Below are 12852 nucleotides of genomic sequence, written 5' to 3' on the forward strand. Positions count from 1 at the left end.
GGATTGCACTTCAACACAAAGGAAATAAAAATCCTCGCAAATAGACCAATAAGGAACATCATGACAAATGGAGAAAAGATTGAAGATGTCAAGGATTTCATTTTACTTGGATCCAAAATCAATGCCCATGGAAGCAGCAGTCCAGAAATCAAATGATATAGTGCATTGGGCAAATCTGCTGCAAAAAACTAGAGTGTTAAAAAGCAGAGATGTCACCTTTAGAATGAAGGTGTTCCTGACTCAGACCCTGCTATTTTCAATCACCTTACATGCATAAGAAAGCTGGACAATGAATAAGGAAAACCTGAGAAGAAATGATGTCTTTGAATTATGGTGTGGGAGAAGAATATTGAATATATCATGGACTGCTGGAAGAACAAACCCCTCTGTCTTAGAATAAGTGCGACCAGAATGCCCTTTAGAAGCAAGGATGGCAAGACTTCATCTCATGCACTTCGGATATGTTATCAGGAGGGACCAGTCCCTGGAGAAGAACATCATGCTTGGTAAAGCAGAGGGCCAGTGAAACACAGGAAGGTCCTCAATGGATGGGCTGACACACGGCTGCATCAGTGGGCTCACACACAGCAACAATTGCGAGCATAGCACAGTACGGGGCAGTGTTGTGTTCTGTTGTACACAGGGTCTCTATGAGTCAGAACTAACTCAATGGCACCTAACAATAACCACAACATCAAGGTGGTAGCTGACAGCACCACATACAATTCTATCAAGATTTGGGAGCCAAGGCCTTTACATTTTCCTATAAATGTGCTTATTAAGAACTAAGGAAAAGCAGGGATTAACCCTGATCCCTTTGTTCTAGGCCATAAAACCTATACCGGTCCTTTCATACATGCATGACATATATAATTGAATGTTCTAGGCGCTGGTTCTAGGCCGACGGCTAGCAGTGAACAAGAAAAAGTCACTGCCTGACTCAAGCTTATATTGTAGGACAGGAAATAATACTATAAACAAACAAATACATAATGCCAGGTAATTTAGGTGCTAAGAAGAACTGTACAGCAGGGTAAGGGGATAGAGAAAGAAAGGTTGTGGGGGTGGTCAAGGAAGTCCTGTCTGAGGTGACATGTGAGGCAGGATCTGAGTGGAATAAGGGGATGAGCCATAACAATATCTAGGGGACACGTGCTCCAAATAAATGGAACAGCAAGTTGATTTTTCTTGTTGTTTATTTTTTTTAAATAAATAGTAATGTACTGGATTTATTGTTCCAGAGGTTGTTTTCATCATTCAACAGTATGTCCTGAAGTTCTTTTACATCAGTATGCATGGGTCTACTGCATTCTTTTCAACTACTGCGTATCATTCTATAGCATGAGCATGTTGTCTTTAGCTGCCATCTGGTCAGCTTCTAACTCCTCACAACCCCAAGCACAACGGACTAAAACACTACCTGGTCCTGGACCATCCCCTTGATCAGTTACGGATCAGACCACTTTGATCCAGGGGGTTTTCATTGGCTAGTTTGTCTCAGTCTGGAAGCTCTGCTGAAACCTATCCATCACCATCTTAACACAAAGCCTCCACTGCCAGATGGGGTAGCCGTGCACGATGTGCATTGGTTGAGAATCAAACCCAGTTCTCCTGCATGGAAGGCAAGAATCTTACCACTGAACCACCACTGGCCCCATAGCATGGACATCCCAGCATTTATCTAACTAACCATTTCCCTCCAAGTAAATGTCACCTTTTTCACTACGAGAAACAAAGATGCAATGAGCAACCACGACGCTGCTGCCCTGTGCACATGAATTTCTCCAGAACAGATTCCAAGCAGAACTGCTGAGTCAGAGCACCACCTTCGTGTTAACAGGTCTTGCCAAACTGCATTCTAAAATGGCCATGCCAATTCACATTACCAGTAGCAGTATTTTAAGAGACTCAATTCTCCACCCCATTGCCAACATTTGACATCATCAAACTTTTTGATTTTTTATAATCCAGTGAGTGGAAAATGAGTTCTCATAGTTGTTCTTGTCGGCATTTCCCTAATTACTAATGGCATTGAGCATCTTCTATGTTTATTAGTCATTTGTATTTCCTGTTCCAGGAAGTGCCTATTGGCATCCTTTGCCCTTTATTTCACAGGGCCATTGTGCTTTTTTTGGTTTCAGTTCTTTCTATGTACTGATATTCATCCTTTGTCTGCTACATATGTAGCAAATATTTTCTCCCGATCTGATGCTTGCCTTCTAGCTTTGTTTTATGATCTCAAATTTTCTCCTGCAATTATGGACCCTAAAATGGAGTTTGGGAACAAGTGTGACCACAGCCTCTCAGAAGACACTGATCTCTCCCTCTGCTCTCCTCCAACTTGCTTGCCTCCTGCTCCCACTGAAGCACTTAGCTCCATGCTGCAATTACTGGTGCCCATCTCTCCCACTAAGCTGTGTACCCTGGAAGGTAGCAGCTTCTTCCCACTTGTTTCTATAGCTCCCACAGGACTCAGCACAGAGCCTTATATGCCATAGGTACTCAAACCAAACTGAATTAAGGCTATCATTAAAAGCAGCACAACTTGATCCTCAGACATGATTTCACTCAACTCCATCAAGCGAGTATAATCATCCTCAAACAGTGGCTTTCCTTCTTCCCAGAAACAGAAAACAAAATAATAAGGCATGTAGCTCAGTTCAATGAAATATTAAGCAGCTTTCTCCAACAATGCAGGCAATGGTTTGTGTGGTTGACAGAATGTCCAGAAGGCAGGGAGAAAGGAAGCATGTAACCAGACCACAATCATTAGACCAATGCCAGCCCTTTAGGAAGGGTTTTAGTATTAAAAGGACATTTATCCTCATTAATGCAAAATTAAGGAGTGTAAAAAGCTTTTACAATCTAGACTCCCTCTGCGAAGTCTACTGTAACCCTAATCGGCCTTCTCCTCTTGCTATGGCTTGGAGACAAACAGTCCCTGTGGTCCCAGCCAGCCTGACAACAGCCAGATGAGAGAAAAGGCAAGAGGGGAGGGGTGCCAGCTTCTACAATGACCCCAGCCCATCCTGAGGACTGATCAAAGGATGGATCATCACTAGACACTAGTCACACTGCTGAAAGGCAAGTCACCACTCGAATTAGCCCAGGGGACTCAGCATCACTGCTGACTCTCCAGGCAGAAAGGGGTGACTCCAACATCAAAATCCCTTTAACTGCATCCCCCAAAGTAGCCATCCAGCCTCTGTCTAAAACACCTGCAGTAAACTGTTGGTACTGTTGAAACTGGACGCTGGGTGTGTGTCACTCTGTAATACTATTCTCTCTGCTTTAGTATCTACATATTTTTATATATACTTAAAAAGAACTTGAACACCTGCCATAACAGGGAGCTCACCACTCCTGTGGGAACTGAATCATTCTTTAGACAGTTTTCTTGGTAGTTCCTCCTTTCCCTGAGCTGTTGTGCCTTCCTGTCACTCTGATCCTCCAAGAGGCTCAGTGTCAAAGTCAGAAAGACCTGGTGCAAAACCTGGACTCACCACTTGCTGCCATATTGCCCTGAGTGTATGATTCTGAACCTTGACTTCTCATTGGCAAAATAAGGACAGTCCTGTAACCTACATCAAAAGGCTGTTGGGAAAGTTCATTGAGATCATGCAGGTAACATCCTTCACCCAGCACCGGGCATGTGAAGCACTCAGTGATGTTTTACCAGCTTAGTTCTCCTCTGAGGGCCCAACAGAGAAGGTCACCACCTCTGTACTGTGCATAGACCTGACATAAAAAGACAGACTAAATAATGTTTAGCAACTGAGCCCATAAAAAGGACACACCTGGAATGAAAAAAAACCACAAATATCGGTGATTACGTTGAACGACCAAAAGTACACCCAAATGTAGAAGAAGGGCTCCCTCTGTGTCTTGGCCTCTCCTACAACTACAGCTATCTTGTGGTGGTCAGCACTAATGCTCTGGGCAACACAAATAAAGAGGAAGCTGTGGAAAGCCACTCCAAGGAATCCTACAGGAGAATCATAGAAAACTATCTTTCCTTTTCCCTGTTCATTGATAATGGGCTGATGATCAGTGAGTGGATAGTTCCCTTATTCACGACACACTTGCACAAAGCAGGATGCACACAGTATACAAGAGGCAGCATGTGCCATTCCATTCCCTGTGACAAAAGACCATCCCCATGGGGGACGATGTGGCCCTTCACTAAGAATCTCTGCAGCACTTTTGTAGTTCAGTGATTGTTGGCAGCATGAGATCATCTCCGGAGTCCAACATACCTTGCCCTGTCTTCCAAAACATGACTCCATGCATCTGTCCAGACACTCCAATGGCCCTAACGTTCCGGAGCTGCTGCTGGGGAAGGGCAGCAAGGCACTCATGTAGGGCCTGGATGATTCGACTCACATCCTGCTCCCGCCCCTGGAAACAGAACAGAGCACACTGGGAAAGGGGCAAACAAACAGGCAAGGGGAGAAGGACAGAGGCCTCAAGGGATCTCCTGGGTAAGGACTGCCCAGCTAACTCCATAGGGGTCGCTTCCAGGATCTGCTCACCAGCCTCAGGGATGAATGCAGGCTGAGGTTTCTCCACAATCTCCAGCAGGGCCTGGAATAGGAATGTGGTAGGCCAGACCCTTTTCCTCATTTCACAGATGAGGCACCACTGCAAATAGCCCAGGCTCTGTCCTCTATTACGGGCGAGTCTGAGCTGAGTAGAGTCCTGGGTGGCACAGATGGTTAAGTGGCTGGCTACTAACCAAAGAGTTAGCAGTTTAAATCCACCCAGAAGCACCTCGGGAGAAAGATCACAGCCACTGAAAACCCTGTGGAGCACAGTTCTATTCTGGGGTCACCAGGAGTCAGAATCAACTTAATGGAAACTGCTTTGGGTTTTGTATGCGTGCAGTGAGTAAAGACTGAGTAGGGATCGTGAGGCTGGCACAGGACCAGGCAGTGTTTTGTTCTGTTGTACATAAGGTCGTTATGAGTCGGAGATGACTCAACAGCACATAACAACAACAAAGACTGCAGGAACGTACAGTGTATCAGGAAGGACAGGAATACATAAGAATGGCCATGCTATAAGGGGAAGTAAGGTAAGGTTCTTATACCAGGCACCTAGAGTGATGGAGCCAGAAGAAGGCTGGAACACAGCAGGGAGGAACTGAAAGGAGAGATGTCAGAAGAGGCCTCACAGGCTAATAGAATGAACCCTATGCTTTCATCCACCTGGGCTTTCTTTCATGCATTTGCCAAACACTTTCTGAGTGCCTTAAGGGCCAGGTCCTAGACCTTGAAACAAAAGATCACCTAGGAGAGATTGTCAAGGAGGAAGGCCAGGCAACATCTGGGGTAACAGTACTAGGGGAGCTGGGCTGTATGAAGGGTGGTGAGAGATAAGGCTGGAAAAGAGGATTGGTTGGGTTCCCCTCAGTGGGCACTGAGCCCCAGGGGAGGGGTTCTTCCTGAAGGTAATGTGGAACTCCTCAGGCTTTCTGAATGGGAGAGTATTATCATCAGAGCCATGTTTTCCGTAGATTAACTGGACAATGATATAAGCTACATGGAGTCCCTGGGGAGTGCAAATGGTTAATGAGTTCAACTGCTAACCGAAAGGCTTCTCAGAGGTGGCACCGAAGAAAAGTCCTGATGATCTACTTTAAAAAAAAAAAAAAAAAAAAATCAGCCATTGAAAACTCTGTGAGAAGACATCCCAGTTAATTGCCCTAATAATATATTTAGTGTTTGTGTTCTACCTCCTAGCTCCTTGTGTAGTGTCTGGGATCTTAAAAACTTGCAAGTGGCCATTCAAAGTCAAAACACTGGTATCTATACATCTGGAGCAACAGAAGAATAAGGAGAGTCAGGAATAGGAGGAGGAAATGGAATGTGTAGCTAATTGCCTCCATGAACAACTGCCTCCTTTGCCAGGAGATCAGAACTGGATGTGGCCAGCTATCACTCCTGAATATTCTGATCAATAATTCTATAGAAGAATCTTGATCAAACAGGGGAAAATGCAGAACAGAACTTCAAATTGTCATGGCATCCAGACTTTCTGGAGCCATGGAGGCTGGATGAAACCCTGATACTATTGCCCTGAGATCATCTAAACACTAAACCAAAAATATCCCCTTAACTCTTCTTAAAACTAAACAACAGTTTAGTTTTACTAGTAAAGACTGTCTGCCTTGAGCACTGTGCTCTTTTAAGATCTATCTATGTGGTATCAAAATGACAACAGCAACTCAAAAGATAAGATAGGAAACTTATCCAAAGGCCCTCAACAATGATGGCTATGATGTCAGACTTACAAATGGAATCAGCTTTATAAGCTAAATTTTAAAAGATTAATAACTAGGGTGGTGGTTGTTGTTGTTATGTGCCATTGAGTCGGACCCAACTCATAGCAACCCCTCCTTGGGTTCCCGAGGTGGTATCACTATGGAAGTTGGTTGCCTTGTCTTCCTTCTGAGGAGTGGCTGGTAGGTTTGAACCACCAGCCTTCTGATCAGCAGTTAAGTGCTTTAGGCACTACGCTACCAGAGCTCCCAACTAGGGTTCTGAATCTAATAAATTGAATACTTCTTTGGTTTCTGGCACATAAAAGTCACCTTAAGGCACAAGATAAACTCACATTTCACAACTAGGAGGAGCAATGGAAAGTTCAGAAGAGAAGAAGAAGAGAACTATGGCTCAGTTCTCAATGTCTGACTGTTCTTTGAGGAAGAAAAAACCTTATTGTCCTGGAAAGACATCTGAACACTGAGTTCTTACGCCTCTCACTTTCTTCCAAGTACACAGTCTTCCCCACCTTGGAGCTAACCTCTTAACTACCTGTCAGGCTGCCAATCTTGATCAGGGCAGCTCTTGGTTCATGATAAACATGAACAAAGGAACAGTGAGGTAAAGAAGGGCAGGAAGAGGGGGGAGTGGAGAGGGAGCGCTAAGCCCTTCCCTGAGGAGATGGCCCCAGAGGTTAACAAGGATGTCATTATGTATAGGAGAGCCTACAGCAGAACTGCCCAGGCAGGCAAAGACTGAGAAAGAGGAGGCAGGGGGCTGGACATAATTCCCTGAAGGGAAGAAATGAGGCAGAGACTTGCACTACCCATGAGGCAGTCAGTAGCCAGTCTGCATTGAGATGTGTCGTAAGCATAAAATATACACTGGATTTCAGATTTGAACCCACTGCCATCAAGTTGGATCCAACTCATAGCAACCCCTTTTTGGGTTTCCGAGGAGGTATCACTATGGAAGTAGATTGCCCAGCCCTCCTTCCGAGGAGTGGCTGGTGGGTTTGAACCACCAGCCTTCTGGTTAGCTGTCAAATGCCTTAGGCACAGTGCCACCAGAGCTCCCACCAGATTTAGTATTAAAAAAATGCGTATTATCTCATTAATGATTTTTATATTGTTAATTGCATGCTAAAATGATAATATGTTGAATACATTGGATTAATAATGTAAAATCAATGTCACCTGTTTCTTGTGCAGCTGGAATGCTCCTTGGAAGCAAGAATGGCCAGACTTGGTCTCACTTACTTTGGTCATGTTGTAAGAGACCATTCCCTGGAGAAGGATATCATGCTTGGTGAAGTGGAGGGTCAGATAAACAGGGGAAGGCCCTCAATGAGATGGATTGACACTGTGGCTGCAACAATGGGCTGAGGTATAGCAAGGATTGCGAGGGTGGCACAGAGCCATGCAGTGTTTTGTTCTATTGTACACAGGGTGGCTATGAGTAGGAGCTGACTCAATGGCACCTAACAACAAAACAACACTAGAAAATGGGGAAACTTCCACATGTGGCTGACATGTGTGGCTTGCGTTGCCATTGAATAGTGTTGGTTTGAAGAGTTCGGGATGGTGGTGATATGGTGTGTCGTCCCAGGACAGAGAAGCCACTGTTTAAAACAGGCCCAGGGAGGGTGAGTTGTATGGGTGAGACAATGGAGGAAAAGAACAGCCAAAAGAGCAGTGCAAAAGAATAGGCAGTGTATACCAACTAGTTAGAGTTTAAGAGCAAGCATGATCAGAGAATAGCTCTTGGACATTCATAGTTTGGAGTATCAGTCAGTCTACATCCAGAGCAAATACTGGAGCTTCTGGTTTGAAAAAGCTGCTTAGGAAGGCATTCACTACCCCTTCCCATGCCCTTTGTTGTTGTTAGTTGCCATTGAGTCAATTCCGACTTAAGGTGACGCCGTGTGTGCAGAGTAGGACTGTCCATAGTGTTTTCAAGGGCATGACCTCGAAATTTGCTTCTGATTGCCAGATCTGTCTTCTGAGATGTCTTCTGAGATGTTTGAACTGTCAACCTTTTGGTTAGTAGTTGAGAACTTAACTGTTTGACACCACCCACCCCTTTTCACAGATGAGGAAACTGAGGCCCCAGGAGAAAAAACAAAATAGTACACAATACTTCCGTGGAGTGATACATGTGGACATGAGGAAAGAACAGACCCAAAAGGTCTGTTTTGCAATATGGAGACATTTTTGGTTGTCACAACTGAGAAGAGTGGGAGTGCTACTGGCATCTAGTGGATAGAGGCCAGGAATGCTGCTACACATCCTACAATGCACAAGACTGTCCCCCACAACACAGAATTACCCATTCCAAATGTCAATAGCGCTGAGGTTGAGAAACCGGCTACAGATGAAATGCTGCTTGTTCCAGAGCACAATTCACAGACGGAGGACGCAAGGGTGATTATTACAAGCCTCCTCTATGCTCATCATAAGGCAGGTGTGACTGGGTGTGCCTATAAACACAGAACAGCCCACTGAAAGCTGGGGAGAATGGGAAAAAGCCCTTTTCAAGCAGTGACCTTAATTCAAGAGAAAAGCTCACTCTCCTGTAATCTTAGCTCTGCTGCTCACCCCAATAGGGTTAGAGCAGACTTTGTCTCCATTTCATATTCCATGAAGTAAAATGATCATTCTAAAACCCTGATGCCCCCACCCACACTAATTTTGAAAACTTCTATGGAAATGAAAGTGCTACTGATATCTTTGTCCTCTGAAATGCTTCTGAGCAAGATGGACTCTGGACCCTAAAGGACTGAGTCCAGAAGTTATACAGAAAGTTCCTTGATACTATTTTCTATTGTCAAGTAACTGAACATAAAGCTACATTTATAAGGAATTAATGGAATCCAGCTCTAATAGCCCTTCTGAACTTACATCTTCCTAAAGAGCCATTTGTCATGAAATTGTCCATCTCTATCCTGTAGCTCTCAAGAGACTGGTTGTGGCGTATAATTATTAATCTGATCTTTTTAAACATATCAATCAACTTCTCTCAATGTCATTCTATTTGTTCTGACATCTTTCCTCCAAGGTGTCTGAGCCTTTGGGGCTGGGGGACTTTAACTGACCAAGAGTTTCTCAGTTCACATTTCACTCCTGCGGAATGAGAAAGAAGCTGGTTAAATCTGACTCTGCATCATGCCCAGAGGAAAACAGCCGCTGTCCTGGGGAACAAACGGAAGCCCTAACTTGAGGTTGCAGAATCTAGGTGAGCAGCAGAGAGCCGTCCAGAGTGAGAAAAAGGCCCTGTGAACACAGACATAAACAGGACAGCAATTCCCAGTAGGTCAGGGTGCAGGAAGTCACGAAGGCGCAGGGCGAAAGCGCCATGAGCGAGGCACCCAGACGAGGCCAGAGAATAGGGAGATCGGTGCGAGGGTGGGAAAGCTCTTGGGACAGATCTAACGGTTCTGGAAGAGCTGCAGCAGGCATAGAAGTCCCTGGAAGAGACGGGGCAGGCAGAGGTCAGAAAGGCTGGAGCAGACGAATTCTTGGAGGGAGGAAGTTGTCAGGGAGGCTGGGACAGTCAGGGAGGCCTCATCTAAGGTGGAGATGTCAGGAGGCTCCTGGAGGCGGCGCGGCTCCAGGGCGCTGCCTCACCTGAGTCCCGGCCGCTACGATCTCAGCCGTGGCCTCCGCTCGCGCAGCTCGGGCACAGCTCGCCCCTACCACGAACCCGGAGAGGTCGCCTGGCGCGGCCTCCAGCAGGGCCGCCTTCACGGACGTGGTGCCCAGATCGATGCCGAGAGTAAACGACTGTGCATCCATTGCCATGGTGTTGGACGTTGCGCTTATCTGCCAGAGTAGGTCCCTACCCACGCTTTTAGCCCCCGCTAGAGGCAGGGAGGCGGGGCCTCTCCTGATAATCCTTAGCCACACTCAACATGGCCACTTCTAACACTGTCATTGGTGAGGAAGGAGGCTGTGTCTCCTGGCTCTGCTTCAGCCACACTCAATATGGCGAATTCTCATCTTGCCATTGGTCAAAGCAGGCGGGCCCGGGCCCCGACTATAGGCGGAGAGGCGGCGGTAGGCGGAACTTAAGCGGAGATTCCGTGACAGTGGAAGGCTGTCAGTGCGTCGCTCACCGTAGTAGTTCTCCGAGTTCGCTAAAAGGCACTGACGCTGTAAGAGCGTCTGTGTCCCTAGACGTGGCCTCATCCTCTCTCGCACCCGAGACTCCATCCCTGACAAGGCGCCTGAGCCCTTCGCTTCGCCCCCAACTATGCCCAGCTTTGTCTGGATAATACTGGTAAAAACTACAACTCCCAGAACACATCACGCCCAGAAATGTACTCCGCAGATCAGGTGACTCAAGTCAGGTGACCTCCGGCCCGCCTTCACACAAAGTCTAGCTGACCAGGGAAACTGTGCGCATTCGGAAGCGACACCTGGCAGGAGTCTTCTGCGTCCGGTGTGGTCAGTCTCACGAGCCTAGGAGGCTCTCAGGTGAGAGCCGGCACAGCCCGGACATCCTCCCGCCCATTTTCCAAGCCAACCCCGTGAAGCCGAGAGACTGGCACAGCAAGTCAGGGAGACAGCCTACCGCGGTTCCAGCCTTTCAGGGATGCATCCCTTGCCAGGGATGGGAGGAGATGGTTCCATTCTCGGCCTTGTGACACTGGACAGCCCCTAAGTGAAAGTGTCCGGGTAGTGGTGAGCAGAGGCAAGGGACACTGGAATGGTGGTGTGAGTGAGTGACTCTACCCCTGTGCAGTTTGAACCCTTTCCCTGCCTCCTGCTCGGTTGCCGCTCCAATTCTGGCTGGAGAGTTTGCAGATTGCTTTGGGAAGGGAAGAAACTGAGAGCTTCATTGGGGTGTGAGCGCCGTGCTGGGCTCCGGCAGACTGGGCAGGACGACACCCTGCTCCGCCCTCCTGGACTTTCAGGCTGGAGGAAGGGAAGACACCTGGGCCCTATCTTTTTCAATAATATTGAGTATGACAACCTACAGTCAGTGTTTGCTAGGTGCCTTAGGCAACACCGGTAATCTCTTTACCTCAGTGTTTTGCAACCTTTTTTTTCATTATCACCCACTAGGAGCCTTTTTAGGAGCTCTGGTAGCATAGTGCCTAAGGCACTTGACTGCTAACCAGAAAGCTGACAGTCCAAACCCACTCCTGGGGAGGAAGATGGGGCAATCTACTTCCGTAGTGATACCGCCTTGGAAACCCAAGGAGGGGTCGCTCTGAGTCGAGTCCCACTCCATGGCACATGACACAACTTTTCTTTTCCCACTATAAAGTGCTGATGCCACTGGTATACTGTTTATGTACTGTGGCCCTTTGGAGGGCCACAAGCCATTATAACATCTAAGATTTTTTCACTCCCCAAAAAACAATTTTCACCCCTGTTGAGAAAGCATGCTTTGCATGCATTATCTGAGGTAGTTACCACTGTCCCTGCTTTCACATTAGGAAATTGAGGCTTGAGATGGTCAAGTATCACCCCAAGGTCATACAGCTAATAAGCAGGGAAGCGAAAATTCCAACTTGTGCAGTCTCTCTTCAGGGCACACATTCCTTGCCAGTTACCTCTCCAAGAGGAGGAGACCCAGGCTATAGATGAAAGGACAGGGCAAATTCAGAGAGAAGTTGCTGCAGGAGACCCCTGGCCCAGGCTGCTCCAAAGAAGGAATAAGTGATGGGGGAGGGAGAGGACTTTCTGAAGCAGGTGAGTGAGACCTGGAAGACAGTCAGAGAACAGGCACACATTTCTATCTTGTAGCATTCACGAGAAACTAATTAATAGGGTATAATTATTCTGCTCTTTTTAAAAATACTAGTTGACTTATTTCTCAATACCTTTCTGTTTGCTCTGACATGTTTCCTCCAAGGTGTCTCAGACTTTGGGGCTGGGGGACTTTGGCTAACCAAGAGTTTCTATGTCCACATTCCTCTCCTGCATAATGAGAGAGGAGCTGGTTAGACCTGATTCCATATCTGCCCACAGGAATATAGTCGCCATCCTGGGAAATAAACTGAATCCTGAACTTGAGAGTACAGGGCTGAGGTGAGCAGAGAGCGGCAAGAGGAAGAAAAAGGCCTATGGGCATTCTGTATACACAAGAGAGCACTTCTCTGTGGGTCAAGATACAGAAAGAGTGCACAGGTCTAGAGCTTCATGGATGGCACCTAGAGAAAACCAAAGAGTGGAGACATCAGTGGGAAATCTGAGATGAGGTCTAATTGGCCAGTGCAAGCTCCAGGAAGCAGAAAGCCTCTGGAGGAGATGGGGACATTGGAGGTCAGACAAGCTGGAGCAGTTAGAGATTTCTGAAGGAGGGAAGTATTAGGGAGACCTCCTTTGAGGAGGAGGAGGGGTGTCAGGGCCTCCTGGAAGCCCACTGGGGGAACTGAAACCAGAATAGGAGCAGAAATATTTCCACACAGACCTCTCCCAGCTCTTCCCACAGCTTTCAGGAACTGCCAGAGGTGGTCAAGGGAGGGAGAGCCTGGACACTGTACACAGAGGCAGCATATGGAGACCAAGTTACAGAAATCCATGGTGGCTTGCCCCAGCTGACCCATGGTTTACCTGCTGTGTGTTGGGATTATGGGTAA

At 46.9% G+C, this 12852-nt stretch overlaps 1 protein-coding gene across 1 annotated transcript in view; it reads right to left on the reverse strand.

The window, feature by feature from the left end:
- Positions 1-10172, reverse strand: part of SHPK (sedoheptulokinase) — a 29157-nt gene extending 18985 nt beyond the window's left edge. The window contains exons 1-2 of the mRNA XM_007937476.2: positions 9890-10172; positions 4257-4398 (exon numbers count right to left, since the gene is read on the reverse strand). Coding sequence (XP_007935667.2) covers positions 4257-4398; positions 9890-10063 — 316 coding nt within the window. The 5' untranslated portion in view covers positions 10064-10172. The remainder of the gene's footprint in view (positions 1-4256; positions 4399-9889) is intronic.
- Positions 10173-12852: the final 2680 nt, after the last annotated feature.

The sequence above is a fragment of the Orycteropus afer genome, unplaced genomic scaffold, assembly GCF_000298275.1.
Source record: "Orycteropus afer afer isolate SDZICR_OR568_19922 unplaced genomic scaffold, OryAfe1.0 scaffold00042, whole genome shotgun sequence".
Classification (NCBI taxonomy): Eukaryota; Metazoa; Chordata; class Mammalia; order Tubulidentata; family Orycteropodidae; genus Orycteropus; species Orycteropus afer.